This window comes from Oncorhynchus tshawytscha, linkage group LG20 (assembly GCF_018296145.1).
Source record: "Oncorhynchus tshawytscha isolate Ot180627B linkage group LG20, Otsh_v2.0, whole genome shotgun sequence".
NCBI lineage: Eukaryota > Metazoa > Chordata > Actinopteri > Salmoniformes > Salmonidae > Oncorhynchus > Oncorhynchus tshawytscha.
This window is the reverse complement of record NC_056448.1, coordinates 44763158-44788793: the sequence shown is the minus strand read 5'-3', so window position 1 is coordinate 44788793 and position 25636 is coordinate 44763158. Positions and strand designations below refer to the sequence as shown.

The window sequence follows — 25636 nt, the reverse complement described above, 5'->3', positions numbered from 1 at the left end:
TCATTGATGGAAGAGGACAGACTGACAGTCCAGTACAACATTGGTGTCCAAATACCCATCAAATAATGCACAACTTGTCGTACCTTGACATGAATGGGGTACGGCAGCCAATGACCTTCGAGAGTTCCACTTCTTTCAGCATACAAAAAAAAAGAAACTGTAGTTGAAGGAACAAAAACACTAGAGAATTGGAAAACATTGCCTGGGCTGATGAATCCCGGTTCCTGCTGTTTCACGCTGATGAGAAGACTTAAAGTATAGAGAAAACCATGAGTACATGCATCCATCATGCAGCGTCTCAACATTGCAGGCTGGTGGTGGTGGTGTGATGGTATGTTTCCATGGCACACATTGGGCCTCTTGATGAAAGTGGAGCAATGTTTTGAATTCCACAGGATGTCTAAAACATTATTGCCAATCAGGTGCATCCTTTCATGGCAGCAGTGTATCCATCTGCAAATATATATATATATTTTTTAGCAGGATAATGCCCCATGCCACAAGGCTAGGATTGTCCATGAATGGTTCCACGGACATGACAGTGAAATCAGTTTACGGCAGTGTCCTGCCCAGACACCAGATCTCAGTCCAATTGAGCATCTGTAGGGATGAGATGGAACGAGCTAGTTGGAGTGGAGATCCACTACCAGTCATCTTGACAACTCGTGAGAAGCATTGGAGTCAACATGGAACAGCATCCCTATGGAATGCTTTTGACACCTAGTAGAGTCCCATGCCCCGACGAATTAAGGCTGTTCTGAGGGCAAAAAGGGGGTGCAACTCAATATTAGGAAGATGTTCAGATATTAGGAAGATTTAATTTTTTTGCAAGTCAAATATCTGTACAGATATCCTATCTTTCCATTCAAAATCTCTCTCTCGAACCGCCAGTTCAGGTTAGACCGCACGTACACGCACCCTAGGTTACTTGACAAAGTAACTATTATTATATTACCCAAATTTTAAAAAGTAATGCGTTACATTCCTAGTTACTCAACAAACAAAAAAGCAATCTGATTATGTAAGGTGTTACTTTTGTAAAGCCCCTTTGGGCATATCAAAGTTTTGTGGCGTTTCGGGTGGCCATTGCAAGGTTCTTGATCGAGAATCGAACTTGGCATCCTAAGGGCAACAGACAGACGTGTTCCCACCGTTCCGGAGCTCTAATCAGTCTTATCAATGACAGGTTGGTTACCGTAGGAATGTAGAACGTTCACAGCTCAAAGACACCTACCAAGAGAGAGTCTCTCAAAACAAGCCGGACTTCATATTTAACTCATCAGCAGGAGTGCATACAAGGCTGAGCTCTGAGGGGGAGTTTTTTTTTTTTTCAACAGCTGTGAGATGACACAAGCTTGTTGAACTACTCTTGTTTTGTATGGCACGCGTGTGGGGGGGGCGTGAGGTTGATGCTCGCAATAATATTTATCTTTACTAGAACACGGCTGGGAGTCTAAAAAAAAACATTTTGTGACATGTGCTTTACATTTTCCTCCACAAACATATCGTACTTAACTCAAATGTAGCGGGAGAGCTGCTGTGCCTGGCGGGCGTCCATGTTAACATACGCTGTCATCCCCCTGGCGGAGGAGATCCTCTCTTGGCCAATCACTAATGCCGGGGATCTAAACACAGTCCTCTAGTCCAATGAGCTGGTATCATTTCAAGCTGAGATCTGCAGTTGCTACATTCATTTTTTTGGACTTTAAAAAAAAAATGTACCTGTTGATTCTTGAAGGATATAATTTATAAAATGCCTCGTAAACTCAGTTCAACTGCCGTACCCCATCAGAACCCCCAAAATATAAGCTTGTTTTATTCCAATGTTTGTAAACAAAGTAAATGTAAACAAACACTATTATAGCCTCATAACATGGTTCAAACTATAATTTAGATATCATGGATGGTGAGGCCTTGCATCCATAGCTCTGTCAATGAATTTAAGAGTGGTTTCTCCAGCCTCATCAGCTTTTTACAGAAACAGTGGCAGGGGAAATGCTGTGTTATCGTTTCAACTTCTGATTGCCCCTTTAAAATCATCCCTTTTGTATAGAGAGGAGCGGCGGCCTCTCCATCTCTTTGACGTCTAGAACAGAGAGTGAGACAGAGACCGTCTAGATTGTTTACAGTACAGTAGACCACAGTGAATGTTCACTCAGTTTCCTTTGTACAGGGTTCATATTCTGGACACTAGTTTCCTTTGTACAGGGTTCATAATCTGGACACTAGTTTAATTTGTACAGGGTTCATAATCTGGACACTAGTTTAATTTGTACAGGGTTCATAATCTGGACACTAGTTTCCTTTGTACAGTGTTCATAATCTGGACACTAGTTTTATTTGTACAGGGTTCATATTCTGGACACTAGTTTAATTTGTACAGGGTTCATAATCTGGACACTAGTTTCATTTGTACAGGGTTCATATTCTGGACACTAGTTTCCTTTGTACAGGGTTCATAATCTGGACACTAGTTTCATTTGTACAGTACGGTGTTCATAATCTGGACACTAGTTTCCTTTGTACAGTGTTCATATTCTGGACACTAGTTTCATTTGTACAGGGTTCATATTCTGGACACTAGTTTAATTTGTACAGTACGGTGTTCATAATCTGGACACTAGTTTCCTTTGTACAGTGTTCATAATCTGGACACTAGTTTTATTTGTACAGGGTTCATATTCTGGACACTAGTTTAATTTGTACAGGGTTCATAATCTGGACACTAGTTTCATTTGTACAGGGTTCATATTCTGGACACTAGTTTCATTTGTACAGGGTTCATATTCTGGACACTAGTTTCATTTGTACAGGGTTCATAATCTGGACACTAGTTTCCTTTGTACAGGGTTCATATTCTGGACACTAGTTTCCTTTGTACAGGGTTCATATTCTGGACACTAGTTTCATTTGTACAGGGTTCATAATCTGGACACTAGTTTCCTTTGTACAGGGTTCATAATCTGGACACTAGTTTCATTTGTACAGGGTTCATAATCTGGACACTAGTTTCATTTGTACAGGGTTCATAATCTGGACACTAGTTTAATTTGTACAGTACGGTGTTCATAATCTGGACACTAGTTTAATTTGTACAGGGTTCATATTCTGGACACTAGTTTAATTTGTACAGTACGGTGTTCATAATCTGGACACTAGTTTCCTTTGTACAGTGTTCATATTCTGGACACTAGTTTCATTTGTACAGGGTTCATATTCTGGACACTAGTTTAATTTGTACAGTACGGTGTTCATAATCTGGACACTAGTTTCCTTTGTACAGTACGGTGTTCATAATCTGGACACTAGTTTCCTTTGTACAGTACGGTGTTCATAATCTGGACACTAGTTTCCTTTGTACAGTACGGTGTTCATAATCTGGACACTAGTTTCCTTTGTACAGTACGGTGTTCATAATCTGGACACTAGTTTCCTTTGTACAGTACGGTGTTCATAATCTGGACACTAGTTTCCTTTGTACAGTACGGTGTTCATAATCTGGACACTAGTTTCCTTTGTACAGTACGGTGTTCATAATCTGGACAATGGTTTTATTTGTACAGTACAGTGTTAGTGTTCTGGACACAAAGGGAGATGAATATTGATTTAGAAACCTGGTTGTGTGGGGTTAGATTACTTCTCAGACCACTTTGTCATCCGTACTGGGTCATGCCAAATCCTTCTGCCCAGGACACACTACTGTCATCACTTCTGAAAAGCCAAACAATGGTCCTATACTACCCTAATAAAGGACTTGGAGATGAAGACCTCATAGGTGATCAGTTCATGGTGGTAAGAATTTCAATGAAACTGTCACTTGCACTGCAGACCTTCACATAGTAACATAGGCTTCAGTAGTTCAGACCCCACATTCTTTTTGTTACAGCTTTTCATTCTAAGACGAAAAATAAACCTAATCCTGCCACATTCAAAGTAAATCCAAGGTTATCAATGAAAACAATTTCCAGCAGTTTTATTAGCCCTAATATTTACTAGCCTAATTAAAAATGTCTGGAGGTCGGGTTAACGGGTTGATATAATTACAAAATAATTCTGAGCGAGCAGACTGCCGACCACCGAAAAATTCAGGTCGCAAAAAAACAGACCGTCTCCAAAACGAAACGATCCGTAAGATTCCATCTTGGGACTCCCCCTGTCAGTCCCAGCCGTGCATGTCTTTCACAGTTGAGCTCCAGGAGCCGGCTCCGGCTTTAAATCAAGCCCCCGTTAGAAGTTCTGTGCTTCCGGGGCCACGCTTGGTCGCGCTCCCTCAAGGCAGACTCTGTATCTACAATATATGCCTGAAGAACTCATTAGAGCCACTGGAGGAATGAGCTCCCCTGTCATGATGCACAGCTTCCCACCCCCACCCCCACCCCCACCGCCTGTGTGTGTGTGTGTGTGTGTGTGTGTGTGTGTGTGGGGTGTGTGTGTGTGTGTGTGTGTGAGCGGTATGTTTGTGGGGGAGAAGGGGGTCAGACTCAACTTACTTGAAGTTGTCGTCCTCTACGAACTTCTGAAGCTCCTCGATATAGCGCACGGACATTAAATACTTCTGAACATGGGGGAGGGTCACCAGGTGATCTGTGAAGAGGGAAAGTGGTGTGGGGGAGGGAGGGAGAGAGGGTAGCAGGAAGACAAAAAACAGAGAGTAAGACAAGAGAGACCAAGTGAGAGACAGACGGTGAGAGAGAGAGAGCAAGAGAGAGAGAGACCAAGTGAGAGACAGACGGTGAGAGAGAGAGAGAGCAAGAGAGAGAGAGAGAGAGACCAAGTGAGAGACAGACGGTGAGAGAGAGACCAAGAGAGAGAGAGACCAAGTGAGAGACAGACACTTGTCTCTCTTGACCGTCTAAGAGAGAGACCAAGTGAGAGACAGACGGTGAGAGAGAGACCAAGTGAGAGACAGACGGTGAGAGAGAGAGACCAAGAGAGAGAGAGACCAAGTGAGAGACAGATGGTGAGAGAGAGAGACCAAGAGAGAGAGAGACCAAGAGAGAGAGACCAAGTGAGAGACAGACGGTGAGAGAGAGAGACCAAGAGAGAGAGAGACCAAGTGAGAGACGGTCTCTCTCTCACCGTCTGTCTCTCACTTGGTCTCTCTCTCTCTTGGTCTCTCTCGCACCGTCTAAGAGAGAGAGAGACCAAGTGAGAGACAGACGGTGAGAGAGAGACCAAGTGAGAGACAGACGGTGAGAGAGAGAGACCAAGTGAGAGAGAGACCAAGTGAGAGACAGACGGTGAGAGAGAGAGACCAAGTGAGAGAGAGACCAAGTGAGAGAGAGACCAAGAGAGAGACAGACGGTGAGAGACAGAGACCAAGAGAGAAAGAGACCAAGAGAGAGACCAAGCGAGAGACAGACGGTGAGAGAGAGACCAAGTGAGAGAGAGACCAAGGGAGAGAGAGACCAAGTGAGAGAGAGACGGTGAGAGAGAGAGAGACCAAGTGAGAGAGAGAGACCAAGTGAGAGAGAGACCAAGTGAGAGAGAGACCAAGTGAGAGAGAGACCAAGTGAGAGAGAGACCAAGTGAGAGAGAGACCAAGAGAGAGAGACCAAGAGAGAGAGAGGTGAGAGAGAGAGACCAAGAGAGAGAGAGACCAAGAGAGAGAGAGACCAAGAGAGAGAGAGACCAAGAGAGAGAAACGGTTTGTAACACTTCATTGTCTTCCTCTTAATGTGGTTTGTTGAGCTACATTTACTGCAACACGGACAGCAGTGTCTCCTCCTAACCCCTCCCATCGGCAACAGTCTCCTCCTAACCCCTCCCATCGGCAACAGTCTCCTCCTAACCCCTCCCATCGGCAACAGTCTCCTCCTAATTCCTCTAATCAGCAGCACTCTACTTCTAACAAAAAATGAACATCTGAGAAGTCTGGGTAATCCTTCCCCCGTTCTCTCCTCAAAGTCTGGTCCGAGTGAAGCAAATGGCTAGCGCCTAGCCGGCAGTACGTGAGAGACATGACGTGTAAGCTCTGGGGGCGAACACCGGGCGGTTTGGTTGTTGCATCTTAATGCTGTTACCAGCTGTCGTAGGGGGTTAAGGTTGTACATGTGTGCATTTCGGCCCCATGCGGTTGCCATTTTGTTCGGGCCCTGGGGAAGTTCTCAGAACCTCGCTGGCATTGGCCTTGCCGCTCATCTCTGTGTGCGTCGATGAGAGATTTACTTTATTTAAACCAACTCTGCTTACAATGATGCCATGGCAGCGAGGCCAACTACAACTGGAATTAATAAACCTCTCCTTCGTTTTCACTGTGCTTGTTCTTTACTCTGCACAACGTTTCATATATAATGTAAAAGTCTTATGCCAGGCCAGGATTTGATGGGCTTTCATAAACATTATTGCAACACTTTAGGGTTCATGAGCTCAGTCTTGTTGCAGTAGAAGAGACATCTTGGATCTGAGATCTGTTCCACAGTTCCAATGTAGAAATGAGCAGTAAACATTTGCTTGCTCTTGCCAGTGCTGTCTAACTAAAAGTATCTTCAAACACAGCAACTTAAAGATGATGTACATACCAAGGAAAGCAGGACTACCATCATACAGGCCTGAGGGAACATTCATATCATTTAACAACCCGCCTGGCCTTTCGGTCTATCAGTGCCCCCTAGAGAATGTTGAGAAAGTTGTCGGGCGTTTCTTTAGCATATGCATCAGATATCAATTACATAGAGTCAACGATATGTTTTGTATAATTCTATAGAAAGTCACAGAAAAAGCGTAGGCCTAAATAGCTAATAGTTTTGTTTCTATTACAATAAAAACATTACAGTGTAATCCGTTTGATCAACTTTATTTGTAGATTTGATTAGTAAGAGTTATAGTAACTAATAAAGTCCAGCTACAGCTCCTTTTGACAAATTAGAAACTAAAAAGATAATATAACCAGTCAGGTGTGCAGGTGAAATTATTTCCAGTATTCCTAAAGAGAAGCACCAGTGCATGAACAATTGTAAATGATGAATTGCATAAATAAATATTTGTGGAAATATATTCATGATAAAGATATAAAAAGTAATTTGTTGATTGTATCAGACACTATTGTGCAATTATACCCAGTTACAAATGAATCAAATCTAGTCTTTCGTTATGCATTTTGGGTCCACAATCAGCACACATCTTCCGCGCTTTATGGGCGCAAACCCCACAAAAAAATGGGTTGTACTGCACACAGTTTTCATGAATTTTGAGAGTTATTTGACAAAGGTAAGTGTCATAGAAACTGCAGAAGCTCTTTCCGCTACTATATAGAAATCTAAATATTTTACTTTGAAGGAGGATTAGATAAAGTGATGCTCCTTTCTCTTCATCTGTCAATTACAAGATGCGCCCATCTCTTCATGTACAATTTGACAACTGCTAAGGCTTAATATTGTCACTCATCATATTATTGTCAATTTAATCTTGCCTATAGGCTCACTCTTATTATGTGTGAAGTTTGTTTTGGTATAGTTTAGGGTGTAGTTCGTCATCCATGTGTCATTCATGCAGTGGGCTGTCATTGTTTGCTTCCCTGTATTGAGTCAAGGAGATGTTTTGCATTATTCTAAAGGACTACTGGACATGTAGCATGTTTTCGTTTCCCTGACAATACATTTGATTAGTAATAGAGTTATTGTAAAGCAAACAGTACCATAACAGCTTCTGACACCAAAAGGTGTGAAGTCAAATGATTTGCTGCTGATAAATAGGCATAACAAACTCATCATTACACTATTGCGTCTCAAAATTAAATCAACCTCATCATCATTCAGTTAGGCCTAATTTAAATTCAATTGTGAAGTAAGGTGCACAATTATCGGCCATTCATCCATTTGTTATTCATTCAGTGAGGAGAGAATGTCACATTACCGCCACAATGGCCTGGCTGGGTACCAACGTCCTACAGCACATTGTCTTAGCGCCTGGCTGGGTACCAACGTCCTACAGCACATTGTCTTAGCGCCTGGCTGGGTACCAATGTCCTACAGCACATTGTCTTAGCGCCTGGCTGGGTACCAACGTCCTACGTCCTACAGCACATTGTCCTAGCGCCTGGCTGGGTGCCAACATCCTACAGCACATTGTCTTAGCACCTGGCTGGGTACCAACATCCTACAGCACATTGTCTTGGAGCCTGGCTGGGTACCAACATCCTACAGCACATTGTCTTGGAGCCGGGCTGGGTACCAACGTCCTACAGCACATCCTCTTGGCGCCTGGCTGGGTACCAATGTCCTACAGCACATTGTCTTGAAGCCTGGCTGGGTACCAACATCCTACAGCACATTGTCTTGGAGACTGGCTGGGTGCCATCGTCCTACAGCACATTGTCTTGGAGCCTGGCTGGGTACCAATGTCCTACAGCACATTGTCTTGGAGCCTGGCTGGGTACCAATGTCCTACAGCACATTGTCTTGGAGCCTGGCTGGGTGCCATCGTCCTACAGCACATTGTCTTGAGCCTGGCTGGGTACCAATGTCCTACAGCACATTGTCTTGGAGCCTGGCTGGGTACCAACGTCCTACAGCACATTGTCTTGGAGCCGGGCTGGGTACCAACGTCCCTACAGCACATTGTCTTGGAGCCTGGCTGGGTGCCAACATCCTACAGCACATTGTATTGGAGCCTGGCTGGGTACCAATGTCCTACAGAACATTGTCTTGGAGCCTGGCTGGGTGCCAACATCCTACAGCACATCGTCTTGGAGCCTGGCTGGGTAACAACGGGGGGTAATTTTAACACACTTTTTTCCCCAAACTCTGTGATTACGATCTTGTCTCATCACCACAACTCCCCAATGGGCTCGGGAGGCGAAGGTTGAGTCATGCGTCCTCCGAAACATGACCCGTTAAACCGCTCTTCTTAAACACCCGCACGCTTAACCCAGAAGCCAACTGCACCAATGTGTCAGAGGAAAACACTGTTCAACTGACGACAGAAGTCAGCCCGCAGGAGCCTGGCCCGCCTCAAGGAGTCACTAGAATGCAATAAGCCCCGGCCAAACCCTTCCCTAACACGGACGATGCTGAGCCAATTGTGCGCCGCCCTATGGGACTCCTGGTCACGGCTGGTTGTGACACAGCCTGGGATCGAACCCCAGGCTGTAGTGACGCCACAACACTGCGATGCAGTGCCTTAGACCGCTGTGGCACTCAGGATTATTTTCTTTACTAAATCAAACGTCAGTGGCCGTTGGCGGTTCTAGTGTTAACACTATTATGCATTCCCGAATCAAACTGTGCTGGATCTGACATGTCCTTTCCAGCAACTACGGTGGATGCAGCCAGGCCAGTGCAGTACAGTTTAGCTCAGTTGGACTCAGTAGTTTGAAAATCCCGTCATTGATAAGAGAGTATTTGAGAGTGTCTGTGGGTGATGAAGCTAACAATGAGGAAATCCTTCTCCAACTGGTATACACTAAACTCAGCAAAGATTATCAAAGATAATTTGTAGAAATCCAAATAACTTCACAGATCTTCATTGTAAAGGGTTTAAACACTGTTTCCCATGCTTGTTCAATGAACCATAAACAATTAATGAACATGCACCTGTGGAACGGTCGTTAAGACACTAACAGCTTACAGACGGTAGGCAATAAAAGTCACAGCTATGAAAACTTAGGACATGAAAGAAGCCTTCCTACTGACTCTGAAAAACACCAGAAGAAAGATGCCCGGGGTCCCTGCTCATCTGCGTGAATGTGCCTTAGGCATGCTGTAAGGAGGCATGAGGACTGCAGACGTGGCCAGGGAAATAAATTGCAATGTCCTGTCATGATGTGGCCCTTTCTGGGTGTAGATCATAGCTTCCAACTCTCTCCTACACCCAGGTTCTGTTTTCGAAATTCCTGGCTGGGACTCTCTCCCCCTTTTCATGCAGTAGGGAGAGAGAGAGTTCCACAGTAGAACAAAGGAACTCCCGCCAAATTCTGCTACATTCCAGAATTTGAGACTGGAAAAAATATCCATATTTTGGAGAATGTGTAAATGGTCGGTGGAGAAGCCAGCTACGATCCGGTCCGTTTTGTTTCATGTTTGTGACCTCATGAAAGACAATTTCAGCCATATTACCCTAACTCTTTTTATACAGGCGACCTCCATTATGAGGTTTGCATCTAATTATTTTATACAATGAATGAGTAAAGATGAAACTATTTGTGAAATTATGTAATGTGATGTTAAACCTTTAATGGGAGATAATTGTAATTCCCTTTAAAGTTTAACTAAGTCATTGGCCCACCCCCATGAGCACAGACATGATCAGGCGTCATAGAACCGCCTTTTCTACTATTACGAATAAAAGCCCCTCCTAAGAAAATCCTTTTCAGACCACGCTTATCTCGGTGGAAACTGAGGTGGCACAGGTTTGAGGTAAAGGATAATTCATTAATAAGAAGACTAATTGATCAGATATTAAAATATCTGAAAGTTATATTAGGAAAATTATAACTTTGTAATCTGAAGATTATCCTTGGTGCCCCGACTTCCTAGTTGATTCCATTTACATGATTAGTTTAATCACGTAATAATAATTACAGAGAATTTATTTGATAAAATAAGTCTTCACTTTTAATGATGCCAAAGACACGACAGCCCGTACTTTGAGACGCCTAAGACAACACTACAGGTAGACAGGACGGACAGCTGATCGTCCTCGCAGTGGCAGACCACGTGTAACAACACCTGCACAGGATCGGTACATCCGAACATCACACCTGCGGGACAGGTACAGGATGGCAACAACAACTTCCCGAGTCACACCAGGAACGCACAATCCCTCCATCAGTGCTCAGACTGTCCACGAGAGGCTGGACTGTGGGCTTGTAGGCCTGTTGAAGTCACCAGACTTCCCCGGCAACAACGTCTCCTATGGGCACAAACCCACCGTCGCTGGACCAGACAGGACTGGCAAAAAGTGCTCTTCACTGACGAGTCGCGGTTTTGTCTCACCAGGGGTGATGGTCAGATTCGCATTTATCGTTGAAGGAATGAGCGTTACACCGAGACCTGTACTCTGGAGCAGGATCGATTTGGAGGTGGAGGGTCCGTCATGGTCTGAGGTGGTGTGTCACAGCATCATCGGACTGAGCTTGTTGTCATTGCAGGCAATCTCAATGCTGTGCGTTACAGGGAAGACATCCTCCTCCCTCATGTGGTACCATTCCTGCAGGCTCATCCTGACATGACCCTCCAGCATGACAATACCATCAGCCATACTGCTCGTTCTGTGTGTGATTTCCTGCAAGACAGGAATGTCAATGTTCTGCCATGGCCAGCAACGAGCCTGGATCTCAATCCCATTGAGCACGTCTGGGACCTGTTGAAACAGAAGGTGAGGGCTAGGGCCATTCCCCGCAGCAATGTCCGGGAACTTGCAGGTGCCTTGGAGGAAGAGTGGGGTAACATCTCACAGCAAGAACTGGCAAATCTGGTGCAGTCCATGTGGAGGAGATGCACTGCAGTACTTAATGCAGCTGGTGACCACACCAGATACTGACTGTTACTTTTGATTTTGAACCCCCCTTTGTTCAGGGACACATTACTCCTTTTCGGTTAGTAACATGTCTGTGGAACTTGTTCAGTTTATGTCTCAGTTGTTGAATCTTGTTATGTTCATACAAATATTTACACATGTTAAGTTTGCTGAAAATAAACGCAGTTGACAGGGAGAGGACGTTTCTTTTTTTGGTGAGTTTATACAGCCTTCTGTCGCTGAAACAGGTCTGTTGCTTTACCTCTGCTGCTGCTAACATGCATAGAATAAGTGATCTAACATACCATATAGCTTTCCACCTTGTATTACTTAACCTGGCATCCGAAGACTTAATCAACACTTGAGTTGAGCACACCAATTTATTTTTGTGTGGTGAAGCTGACTTGTCCGTAAAAACGAGGGAAATGTCTTACCATATTTACAGGACATCTGCAGGTCAGAGATCACCCTCAGCAAATTGTTCATCTGATTGGTCCTCTGCTCTGTCTCGATGATGCTATCCGATGCTGGATAGGCCGAGTCGATGTAGATCATGTCCAATAGGTAGATGCCTGCAGGGGGAGAGGGGAGGGACCAGAGGAAGGGGTGGGGTTAGTGGTATCCTGTGCCCAACTTCATTAATATGAATTATGTGACAGATATACAGTGTCTTGGTTAGATAAGTTTTCAAACATGTTTGAATCACCTTTGGCAGCGATTACAGCTGTGAGTCTTTCTGGGTAAGTCTAAGAGCTTTGCACACCTGGATTGTACAATATTTAAAGTTCTTCAAGCTCTGTCAAATTGGTTGTTGATCATTGCAATGACAGACATTTTCAAGTATTGCCACAGATTTTCAAGCCGATTTAAGTCAAAACTGTAACTAGGCCACTTAAGGACATTCAATGTCGTCTTGGTAAGCAACTCCAGTGTATATTTGGCCTTGTGGTTTAGGATATCGTCCCGCTGAAAGGTGAATTCATCTCCAGCCACCACCATTCTTGAAAATATGACGAGTGGTACTCAGTGAAATTATGTGTTGGATTTGACCCAAACATAACGCTTTGTATTCAGAACAAAGTGAATTTCTTTGACAATTTTTTTTTGCAGTCTTACTTTAGTGCCTTACTGCAAACAGGATGCATGTTTTGAATATTTGTTATTCTGTACAGGGGTCCTTCTCTCCACTCGTTAAATTAGGTTAGTATTGTAGAGTAACTACAATGTTGTTGATCCATCCTCAGTTTTCACCAATCACAGCTATTAAACTCTGTAACCATTTTTAAGAAGACACCATTGGCCTCATGGGGAAATCCCTGAGCGATTTCCTTCCTCTCCAGCAACTGAGCTAGGAAGGACACCGGTATCTTTGTAATGACTGGGTGAATTGACACCATCCACATATTACAATTAACAACTGCTACAATAAAGGATATTTAATTATGAAATAGCGCCCCCTTCTGTGCACATTCAGTAATACCATATACCCCGGTATGGTACAGAAACGGTATGACGGTATTAACATCTGCATACCACCCAACCATATTGAGGAGCTGTGTTGAGTACTGGAGTGAGTCACTCCTCTTAGTGCAGCTCAAACCACATTATTTCACTATAGTCTTATGTTGTAGGGCTGCTTGGTTTTCCCATTCAACTTGCCTCCTAAACTTAGCCTGGTTAAAGCACGGTGAGCACAGCTTTCAGTCTGGTTCAACCAGGCTATCTTAAGCTGTCTGTGGAAATCACATACGGTTGTGTACAGTACTCTTGAGTCTTGTCAGACTGTTAACTTCATTTTTTGCTAACAAATCAAAACAACATTTTCTTCTGGGTTCCAATATTATTTCATCTTCTTCTGTTAACCTTTTACATACCTTTAGTTCATATAGGCTCTTTGTTCCAGACGTGTCTGTTAACCTTTAGTTCATATAGGCTCTTTGTTCCAGACGTGTCTGTTGTTAACCTTTAGTTCATATAGGCTCTTTGTTCCAGACGTGTCTGTTGTTAACCTTTAGTTCATATAGGCTCTTTGTTCCATACGTGTCTGTTGTTAACCTTTAGTTCATATAGGCTCTTTGTTCCAGACGTGTCTGTTGTTAACCTTTAGTTCATATAGGCTCTTTGTTCCATACGTGTCTGTTGTTAACCTTTAGTTCATATAGGCTCTTTGTTCCAGACGTGTCTGTTGTTAACCTTTAGTTCATATAGGCTCTTTGTTCCAGACGTGTCTGTTTTCTCCCTTCACTACGGTAGTCATGCATCTTGGAAACATATACAGTTTGCACAAAGGTCTTAAGATGTAACCGTTTTATAAAAGAGACAGTGATACAGAACCCAGATCTTAATGCTGCCTGTGTGTGTGTGAGAATCTACAGCATAACAGATGTGTGTGTGATCGTATAAACAACGCGGTAGGAACTTAAGACTAGAGATTCTTAGCACAATGCTGAGTTTTACTGTTGTGTTGGGAGTTCAGGCGGTCTTAGTCTTTGTTGTTTGGCATGTGTTGTCTCATGATCCTCCTGTACAGCCATCTATTGTTTTACAGGCTGGAGGCCTAGGATTTTACACTCACGAAATGCTGCAAAGTACCCCCCTTTTTGTTCTCTCACACACTAGTTCACCCCCCTTTCTGTTCTCTCACACACTAGTTCTACCCCCCTTCTGTTCTCTCACACACTAGTTCTACCCCCCTTTCTGTTCTCTCACACACTAGTTCTACCCCCCTTTCTGTTCTCTCACACACTAGTTCACCCCCTTTCTGTTCTCACACACTAGTTCTAACCCCCTTTCTGTTCCCTCACACACTAGTTCTACCCCCCCTTTTTTTGTTCTCTCACACACTAGTTCTACACCTAGTTCCCCCCTTCTGTTCTCTCACACACTAGTTCTAACCCCTCTGTTCTCCACTAGTTCTAACCCCCTTTCTGTTCTCTCACACACTAGTTCTACCCCCTCCCCCCTTTCTGTTCTCTCACACACTAGTTCTACCCCCCTTTCTGTTCTCTCACACACTTCTGTTCTGTTCTCACACACTAGTTCTAACCCCCCCCTTTCTGTTCCCTCACACACTAGTTCTAACCCCCCTTTCTAGTTCCCTTTTTTTCTCTCACACACTAGTTCTCTACCCCCCCCTTTCTGTTCTCTCACACACTAGTTCTAACCCCCCTTTCTGTTCTCTCACACACTAGTTCTACCCCTGTTCTCTTTCTGTTCTCTGTTCTCACAAACTAGTTCTACCCCCCCTTTCTGTTCTCTCACACACTAGTTCTACCCCCCCTTTTCTGTTCTAACCCCCCTTTCTGTTCTCACACACTAGTTCTAACCCCCCTCACACACTTTCTGTTCTCACTCACACACTAGTTCTAACCCCCCCTTTCTGTTCTCTCACACTAGTTCTAACCCCCTTTCTGTTCTCTCACACACTAGTTCTACCCCCCTTTCTGTTCTCTCACACACTAGTTCTAACCCCCCCCCTTTTGTTCTCTCACACACTAGTTCTACCCCCCTTTCTGTTCTCTCACACTAGTTCTACCCCCCCCTTCTGTTCTCTCACACACTAGTTCTACCCCCTTTCTGTTCTCACACACTATTCTAACCCCCTCTCTCACACACTAGTTCTACCCCCTTCCCCACTTTCTGTTCTCTCAACACCCCCTTTCTGTTCTCTCACACACTAGTTCTAACCCCCCTTTCTGTTCTCTCACACACTAGTTCTACCCCCTTCCCCTTTCTGTTCTCTTTCTGTTCTCACACTAGTTCTACCCCCTTCTGTTCTCTCACACACTAGTTCTAACCCCCTGTTCTCTCACACACTAGTTCTAACCCCCCACACACTAGTTCTAACCCCCTTTCTGTTCTCTCACACACTAGTTCTAACCCCCTTTCTGTTCTCTCACACACTAGTTCTAACCCCCCTCCTTTCTGTTCTCTCACACACTAGTTCTAATCCCCCTTTCTGTTCTCTCACACACTAGTTCTACCCCCCCCTTCTGTTCTCTCACACACTAGTTCTACCCCCCCTTTCTGTTCTCTCACACACTAGTTCTAACCCCCCCCCTTTCTGTTCTCTCACACACTAGTTCTAACCCCCCTTTCTGTTCTCTCACACACTAGTTCTAACCCCCCTTTCCCTACCCCCCCTTTCTGTTCTCTCACACACTAGTTCTAACCCCCTTTCTGTTCTCTCACACACTAGTTCTAACACACACTAGTTCTACCCCCCTTCTGTTCTCTCACACACTAGTTCTAACCCCCTTTCTGTTCTCTCACACACTAGTTCTCTCACACCCCTTTCTGTTCTCCCACTTTCTGTTCTCCCACAAACTAGTTCTACCCCCCCCCTTTCTGTTCTCTCACACACTAGTTCTAACCCCTTTCTGTTCTCACACACTATTTCTAACCCCCTTTCTGTTCTCTCACACACTAGTCCTACCCCCCCCCTTTCTGTTCTCACACACTAGTTCTAACCCCCCCCTTTCTGTTCTCTCACACACTAGTTCTACCCCCCCTTTTTGTTCTCACACACTAGTTCTACCCCCTCACACACTTTCTGTTCTCTCACACACTAGTTCTACCCCCTTCCCCCTTTCTGTTCTCTCACACACTAGTTCTAACCCCCCTTTCTGTTCTCTCACACACTAGTTCTACCCCTCTCCACACTTTCTGTTCTCTCACACACTAGTTCTAACCCCCCCCTTTCTGTTCTCTCACACACTAGTTCTACCCCCTTTCTGTTCTCCCACAAACTAGTTCTACCCCTACCCCTTTCTGTTCTCTCACACACTAGTTCTAACCCCCTTTCTGTTCTCACACACTATTTCTAACCCCCCCCTTTCTGTTCTCTCACACACTAGTCCTACCCCCCCCCTTTCTGTTCTCTTTCTGTTCTCACACACTAGTTCTAACCCCCTTTCTGTTCTCTCACACACTAGTTCTACCCCCCCCTTTTTGTTCTCACACACTAGTTCTACCCCCTGTTCTCTCACACACTAGTTTCTGTTCTCTCACACACTAGTTCTACCCCCTTCCCCCTTTCTGTTCTCTCACACACTAGTTCTAACCCCCCTACCCCCTTTCTGTTCTCTCACACATTAGTTCTAACCCCCCCCCTTTCTGTTCCCTCACACACTAGTTCTACCCCCTTTCTGTTCCCCCTAGTTCTAACCCCCTTCTGTTCTCTCACACACTAGTTCTAACCCCCCTTTCTGTTCTCTCACACACTAGTTCTAACCCCCCTTTCTGTTCTCTCACACACTAGTTCTAATCCCCCCCCTTTTGTTCTCCTCACACTTTCTGTTCTCTCACACACTAGTTCTACCCCCCTTCCCCCTTTTCTGTTCTCTCACACACTAGTTCTACCCCCTTTCTGTTCTCACACACTAGTTCTCTCACACACTAGTTCTAACCCCCCTTTCTGTTCTCTCACACACTAGTTCTAACCCCCCTTTCTGTTCTCTCACACACTAGTTCTAACCCCCCCCTTTCTGTTCTCTCACACACTAGTTCTACCCCCCTTCTGTTCTCTCACACACTAGTTCTAACCCCCCTTTCTGTTCTCTCACACACTAGTTCTACCCCCCCCCCTCTGTTCTCTCACACACTAGTTCTAACCCCCCCCTTTCTGTTCTCTGTTCTCTCTGTTCTCACACACTAGTTCTACCCCCCTTCTGTTCTCTCACACACTAGTTCTAACCCCCCCTTTCTGTTCTCTCACACACTAGTTCTACCCCCCTTCCCGTTCTCTCACACACTAGTTCTACCCCCCCCCCTTTCTTTCTGTTCTCTCACACACTAGTTCTACCCCCCTTTCTGTTCTCTCACACACTAGTTCTACCCCCCCCCTTTCTGTTCTCTCACACACTAGTTCTAACCCCCCTTTCTGTTCTCTCACACACTAGTTCTACCCCCCTTCCCGTTCTCTCACACACTAGTTCTACCCCCTAACCCCCCTTCTGTTCTCTCACACACTAGTTCTACCCCCCTTTCTGTTCTCTCACACTACTAGTTCTACCCCCCCCCCCTTCTGTTCTCTCACACACTAGTTCTAACCCCCTTTCTGTTCTCTCACACACTAGTTCTACCCCCCTTTCTGTTCTCTCACACACTAGTTCTACCCCTGTTCTCTCACACACTTTCCCCCCTTTCTGTTCTCTCACACACTAGTTCTACCCCCTGTTCTTTCCCCCCTTCTGTTCTCTCACACACTAGTTCTACCCCCCTTCTGTTCTCACACACTAGTTCTACCCCCTTCTGTTCTCTCACACACTAGTTCTACCCCCCCTCACACACTTTCTGTTCTCTCACACACTAGTTCTACCCCCCTCTGTTCTCCTGTTCTCTCACACACTAGTTCTACCCCCCTTCCCCCACACTTTCTGTTCTCTCACACACTAGTTCTACCCCCCCTGTTCTCTCATCTCCCCCTTCTGTTCTCCCTTCTGTTCTCCCACACACTAGTTCTACCCCCCCCTTCCCCACACACTAGTTCTGTTCTCCCACACACTAGTTCTACCCCCTTCCCCCTTCTGTTCTCTCACACACTAGTTCTACCCCCCCCCCCCCCCTTCTGTTCTCCCACACTACTAGTTCTACCCCCCCCCCATCCCCCCCCTTCTGTTCTCCCACACACTAGTTCTACCCCCCCCCCCCCCCTTCTGTTCTCCCACACACTAGTTCTAATCATTAAACCACAACAGAACACTAGTAGGTTGCCTTGCCGAATGCATTCCACATATACTGGACACTGTCACCAGTCTGACGTATGGACAAAGTCGGCATGTCTGTACACCCTCTGCACGTGGCTACTTTCTGAAGGCATTATACATTTATTTATATATTATGCTCTTCATGTGTTTGAATAAATATAAAATGTTACAGAAAGAAAACTAGTAAGCCCTCCCAGCAGAAGTGGCACGATAGTTGGAGTAACATTATAAAAAGGATGAATTATAGTGAAAATGAGTGGTACACTTGGTCTGTTACGTATAACAGGATTTGACATCTGTGTCACCATGCTCTGCAATGTGTCAAACAGTCAAAACACACCATGCTCTGCAATGTGTCAAAACACACCATGCTCTGCAATGTGTCAAAACACACCATGCTCTGCAATGTGTCAAAACACACCATGCTCTGCAATGTGTCAAAACACACCATGCTCTGCAATGTGTCAAAACACACCATGCTCTGCAATGGGTCAAAACACACCATGCTCTGCAATGTGTCAAAACACACCATGCTCTGCAATGTGTCAAAACACACCATGCTCTGCAATGGGTCAAAACACACCATGCTCTGCAATGTGTCAAAACACACCATGCTCTGCAATGTGTCAAAACACACCATGCTCTGCAATGTGTCAAAACACACCATGCTCTGCAATGGGTCAAAACACACCATGCTCTGCAATGTGTCAAAACACACCATGCTCTGCAATGCGCCAAACAGTCAAAACTAGCAGAGAAGCGGCAAGGACTGTTCCCCATTTCCTGCCCTTATTCTGTGCAGAGGGAAAAACATGGCACGCTTGAAACGCAACCTAGAAAAACATCTGCTGACCTTTTTATTGAATGGATGTCAGACTTTTCCTACCACTCGACTCTGTATCCTAACCAGCTACTTTCACCCATAAGACATGTGTAGACATAGTGGGCAGCGAAGCCGGTGAGTCTTTCTTTGTTGTCCCTCAATTGCAAGGGGGTTGGCATCATCTTCCCACATCTTTCTGGAAGGGTGGACAACAACAAGGCAAATAAGAACATTGTTTGTTTTTCGAGCCAGACTGTGGGCCTGTCAGTGGTGGTATGGAGAGTAGTGGAGGAGAATGGGCCTGTCAGTGGAGGTATGGAGAGTAGTGGAGGAGAATGGGCCTGTCAGTGGAGGTATGGAGAGTAGTGGAGGAGAATGGGCCTGTCAGTGGAGGTATGGAGAGTAGTGGAGGAGAATGGGCCTGTCAGTGGAGGTATGGAGGAGTAGTGGAGGAGAATGGGCCTGTCAGTGGTGGTATGGAGAGTAGTGGAGGAGAATGGGCCTGTCAGTGGAGGTATGGAGAGTAGTGGAGGAGAATGGGCCTGTCAGTGGAGGTATGGAGAGTAGTGGAGGAGAATGGGCCTGTCAGTGGAGGTATGGAGAGGAGAATGGGCCTGTCAGTGGAGGTATGGAGAATGGGCCTGTCAGTGGAGGTATGGAGAGTAGTGGAGGAGAATGGGCCTGTCAGTGGTGGTATGGAGAGTAGTGGAGGAGAATGGGCCTGTCAGTGGGAGGAGAATGGTATGGAGAGTAGTGGAGGAGAATGGGCCTGTCAGTGGAGGTATGGAGAGGAGGAGAATGGGCCTGTCAGTGGAGGTAGTGGAGGAGAATGGGCCTGTCAGAGGAGAATGGGCCTGTCAGTGGAGGTATAGAGTGTAGTGGAGGAGAACAGAGGAGAATGGGCCTGTCAGTGGAGGTATAGAGTGTGGAGTGGAGTGGAGGTAGAACAGTGGAGGAGAATGGGCCTGTCAGTGGAGGTATGGAGAGTAGTGGAGGAGAATGGGCCTGTCAGTGGAGGTATAGAGTAGTGGAGGAGAATGGGCCTGGAGGTCAGGCCTGTCAGTGGAGGTATGGAGAGTAGTGGAGGAGAATGGGCCTGTCAGTGGAGGTATGGAGAGTAGTGGAGTAGAATGGGCCTGTCAGTGGTGGTATGGAGAGTAGTGGAGGAGAATGGGCCTGTCAGTGGTGGTATGGAGAGTAGTGGAGGAGAATGGGCCTGTCAGTGGTGGTATGGAGAGTAGTGGAGGAGAATGGGCCTGTCAGTGGTGGTATGGAGAGTAGTGGAGGAGAATGGGCCTGTCAGTGGAGGTATGGAGAGTAATGGAGGAGAATGGGCCTGTCAGTGGTGGAGGAGAATGGGCCTGTCAGTGGTGGTATGGAGAGTAGTGGAGGAGAATGGGCCTGTCAGTGGAGGTATGGAGAGTAGTGGAGGAGAATGGGCCTGTCAGTGGAGGTATGGAGAATAGTGGGGGAGAATGGGCCTGTCAGTGGAGGTATGGAGAGTAGTGGAGGAGAATGGGCCTGTCAGTGGTGGTATGGAGAGTAGTGGAGGAGAATGGGCCTGTCAGTGGTGGGAGAGTAGTGGAGGAGAATGGGCCTATGGAGAGTAGTGGAGGAGAATGGGCCTGTCAGTGGATGGAGAGTAGTAGAGTGGGCCTGTCAGTGGAGGTAGAGACAGTGGAGGAGAATGGGCCTGTCAGTGGAGGTATAGAGGGCCTGTCAGTGGAGGAGAACAGTGGAGGAGAATGGGCCTGTCAGTGGAGGTATGGAGAGTAGTGGAGGAGAATGGGCCTGTCAGTGGAGGTATAGAGGTGGAGGAGAATGGGCCTGTCAGTGGAGGTATGGAGAGTAGTGGAGGAGAATGGGCCTGTCAGTGGAGGTATGGAGAGTAGTGGAGTAGAATGGGCCTGTCAGTGGTGGTATGGAGAGAGTAGTGGAGGAGAATGGGCCTGTCAGTGGTGGTATGGAGAGTAGTGGAGGAGAATGGGCCTGTCAGTGGTGGTATGGAGAGTAGTGGAGGAGAATGGGCCTGTCAGTGGTGGTATGGAGAGTGGGCCTGTCAGTGGAGGAGAATGGGCCTGTCAGTGGAGGTATGGAGAGTAATGGAGGAGAATGGGCCTGTCAGTAGTGGAGGAGAATGGGCCTGTCAGTGGTGGTATGGAGAGTAGTGGAGGAGAATGGGCCTGTCAGTGGAGGTATGGAGAGTAGTGGAGGAGAATGGGCCTGTCAGTGGAGGTATGGAGAATAGTGGGGGAGAATGGGCCTGTCAGTGGAGGTATGGAGAGTAGTGGAGGAGAATGGGCCTGTCAGTGGTGGTATGGAGAGTAGTGGAGGAGAATGGGCCTGTCAGTGGTGGTATGGAGAGTAGTGGAGGAGAATGGGCCTGTCAGTGGTGGTATGGAGAGTAGTGGAGGAGAATGGGCCTGTCAGTGGAGGTATGGAGAGTAGTGGAGGAGAATGGGCCTGTCAGTAGTGGAGGAGAATGGGCCTGTCAGTGGAGGTATAGAGAGTAGTGGAGGAGAACAGAGGAGAATGGGCCTGTCAGTGGAGGTATAGAGTGTAGTGGAGGAGAACAGAGGAGAATGGGCCTGTCAGTGGAGGTATAGAGTGTAGTGGAGGAGAACAGAGGAGAATGGGCCTGTCAGTGGAGGTATGGAGAGTAGTGGAGGAGAATGGGCCTGTCAGTGGAGGTATAGAGAGTAGTGGAGGAGAATGGGCCTGTCAGTGGAGGTATAGAGTGTAGTGGAGGAGAACAGAGGAGAATGGGCCTGTCAGTGGAGGAGAACAGAGGAGAATGGGCCTGTCAGTGGAGGTATAGAGAGTAGTGGAGGAGAATGGGCCTGTCAGTGGAGGTATGGAGAGTAGTGGAGGAGAATGGGCCTGTCAGTGGAGGTATGGAGAGTAGTGGAGGAGAATGGGCCTGTCAGTGGAGGTATGGAGAGTAGTGGAGGAGAATGGGCCTGTCAGTGGAGGTATGGAGAGTAGTGGAGGAGAATGGGCCTGTCAGTGGAGGTATGGAGAGTAGTGGAGGAGAATGGGCCTGTCAGTGGAGGTATGGAGAGTAGTGGAGGAGAATGGGCCTGTCAGTGGAGGTATGGAGAGTAGTGGAGGGAGGAGAACAGAGGAGAATGGGCCTGTCAGTGGAGGAGAACAGAGGAGAATGGGCCTGTCAGTGGAGGTATAGAGAGTAGTGGAGGAGAATGGGCCTGTCAGTGGAGGTATGGAGAGTAGTGGAGGAGAATGGGCCTGTCAGTGGAGGTATGGAGAGTAGTGGAGGAGAATGGGCCTGTCAGTGGAGGTATGAGAGTAGTGGAGGAGAATGGGCCTGTCAGTGGAGGTATGGAGAGTAGTGGAGGAGAATGGGCCTGTCAGTGGAGGTATGGAGAGTAGTGGAGGAGAATGGGCCTGTCAGTGGAGGTATGGAGAGTAGTGGAGGAGAATGGGCCTGTCAGTGGAGGTATGGAGAGTAGTGGAGGAGAACAGAGGAGAATGGGCCTGTCAGTGGATGTATAGAGAGTAGTGGAGGAGAATGGGCCTGTCAGTGGAGGTATAGAGAGTAGTGGAGGAGAATGGGCCTGTCAGTGGAGGTATAGAGAGTAGTGGAGGAGAACAGAGAAGAATGGTTCAGTTGTATTTTCAGGGTGATTGGGGGAGCAGGCCGATACTTGGCCACGACCCATGGGTAAGAGGGAGGGGAGGCGGTTGGTATCATCTTTCCACACCTTTCTGAAAGACACTTTGTATAGAAACGAGACGTCACCCATCTACACACACATAATTAGACCACTTCAGCAGCTGCGGTTCATTTGCCCCAACAATATATCCCACATGTTGCCATAGCCCTACTAATTGGTTTAAACAGGGGCCCTACCAACCACGTGGAGTACAAGACATTTTTGATTAGTGTCAAAATGTGCAAAGTGTCTGTCGGCGACCTCGTCAGCTCAGACGAATGCGATGAGAAGAGGAGAGCAGATTGAGATGTATTGAGCAGGGACAGGGGTTGCTTTGAGCTATAGCACTGAAACCTTCCCTCTTGGGGAGGAGTAGAGTTGCTCAGAATGTGGCCAAAATCCATCCGTAAAAAATGGACAACAGGCAATTAACAAACCCATCTAAACGCGGAAAAACAACCACTTCACGGTGAGAATGACAGAGCAGCTTAAAGTGGGGGCTGAACTTACTGATTTAGCGTGTTCATTAACAAATGCAGCGGTCATTACTGAAGCCTAACGAGAGCGGTCTTCGGGGGTATGGTTGAATGTGGGTGACGTGTGTGTGCGCGTGTGCGTGTGCGCGCGTGTGTGTGTGTGTGTGTGTTCGCACATGGGAAGCGTTTTTACATTCACTCTGTCTTGAAGTCACCTAGGCTAGCTGGTATTGGCAAACTACTTTCATCTATTAGCTTCAACCTGGCTGGTGTGCGACCGTGGCAAAGTTGGCTTGACTTTGGATAGCCTCTCTCAGGATAGTTAGGGACCGTCAATAAATTACACATTGTATATGGAACAATATTTTCATTTTGCACATCTTTGAGTTGTCTCATTAAATGCTTTCAATATTTGCATAAGAATTTCTACAACTTATAGTTGGTTAGAGGTTTTTAATCCTTTTGGCTGGAGGGAATTGGCCTATTATGGATAGGGCTACATTTAAATGTTTCTTACATAAGAAGAATGAAATACATAAGCATGGTAGGGAACAGTTTGGAGATCATGGGAAAATTATTAGACCAAAGTTTACGACAACTGTTACCCTGACACAAGACTGAATCTAAACATTACTCTGTTGATTTTACGTGCATTGTACATTTTGCCACATTTGTCAATAACAAAACCTGAAAAAACTCTGGATACATTTAGTAAAATTAGTGGTAGGAACCACATAAGATTTTAAAAAATGACAAGGGTTTGAGTGAGAGGACTAACCTGAGTCTCCAAGTGGACACACACCTCTCCAAAGTGGGCACAGTTCTGTGAACGAGCGGTTCTTTGGCGTAATCAACGGACTTCCCTACTGACTGGCCCTTCGGGACGCTCCGATCCGGTGCCTAAGTCAAGTCGATGCCTTTTTATGACTCAAAGAAGACTCTTCAACAATAAGATGCTTATTTGAGCTCTGCCGTTGAGGAACTACAGCAAGCACACTTGTAGTTGTTTTGATCACAGCCCTGCGTCCCCGTCATCATACAATGGCGGGGGAAACAGGCCCATTATAAATCGCAATCGGGGTCAGGTGGGCCTTGTTTTAAACGTTTCAGTTCTGTTGCCAAAATGACCAGCTAAGTTCTAAAACACAATGTTACAGAGTTGGGCTTTCACAATTCAATTCAGAGAAACAGATTGTGATTTTGATGAGCATAGAAAGAGGTCATGAGAGCATTCAGGTGCCGTGTTCCACAGTGAATTTATCAGAACACAGACTGAATTTATCTGAACACATCAAACAGCCTCATTCTGTTCTGAACGACCCAGGGTATGAAGCCATGTCATCTGGTAACTGTACAACTAACAGCCTCATTCTGTTCTGAACGACCCAGGGTATGAAGCCATGTCATCTGGTAACTGTACAACTAACATAGTGATCATAAACGTTGAACTATATATTCCATCAGTTTTATGAGATGGAAATGTGAAGTGCACATTTGGACTCACAGGTGTTTGGTTTGTTTGTATGACATCAAAGCAGTATTTATTCTAATCCTCAACGTCTCATCTTTCAAATGACATGGTCTTCTTAATTTACAGCAGGTAGCCTAGTGGTTAAGAACGCTGGGCCAGTAACCGAAAGGTCGCGGTTTGAATCCCCAAGCCACCGACTAGGTGAAATCTGCCAATGTGCCCTTCAGCAAGGCACTTAACACTAATTGCTCTTGTAAGTCTCTGGATAAGAGTATCTGATAAATTACATACATTTTAAAATTGACAGCATTTCCCTCACTCAGACAAAAAAAAACATTTGCAAGTCGCACAATTAGCAGAACGGATGGGGGCAATTTACAGCGATGTGAAGTGCAGAGCCTGAGCTCTGACGTAATTTATAGCATGTTATCGTACAGCCACTCGGTTCCAATTTTGCCACTTATCAATGCCCAAATCTGCCATGTAAAGGGGCTACATTATTGAAATTTGGAGGTACTGACATCTACAAATATTGTCCCATGTACATTGTGTAACTTACTGATGGTCTCTAACTAGCCCCATGTACATTGTGTAACTTACTGATGGTCTCTAACTAGCCCCATAGGGATATCGAATATCAACCCAAATTGATCATGGACATTACGATCAGGCCGTGTGCAGGTGCGCTCTGAATCGATGATTACTTGGTGCTGCCAGCTGTAGGCATTATTGAAATAAATCCAACCCAAGGAAAACTGTTACGGTAACCCTTCATTCCGTGACATACCAATTTTTACTAATTACTGTATCTCGTAAATCTCAGTTTTGGACAAGACTGAATTTGAGACCAAAATTATCCGATTTACACTTTTTAGTCAATTTTAACACAGGATTATATAATTGTTTACTAATATGGATGCCATATAGGCCATTTTCTACCAGATAAGTTGTTTATTACCTTCAGTTGCTCTTTAAACATAAAGTTATATAATCTACTATACAGTGAGCCAAGAAGCTGATGAAGAAAG

General features: G+C 45.9%; 1 protein-coding gene across 1 annotated transcript in view; it reads right to left on the bottom strand.

Annotated features, from left to right (window-relative positions):
- Positions 1-25636, bottom strand: part of LOC112219965 (ras-specific guanine nucleotide-releasing factor RalGPS1-like) — a 294035-nt gene that overhangs the window by 53673 nt on the left and 214726 nt on the right. The window contains 2 exon segments of the mRNA XM_042302718.1: positions 4491-4584; positions 11892-12029. Of these exon segments, the coding sequence (XP_042158652.1) occupies positions 4491-4584; positions 11892-12029 (232 nt within the window).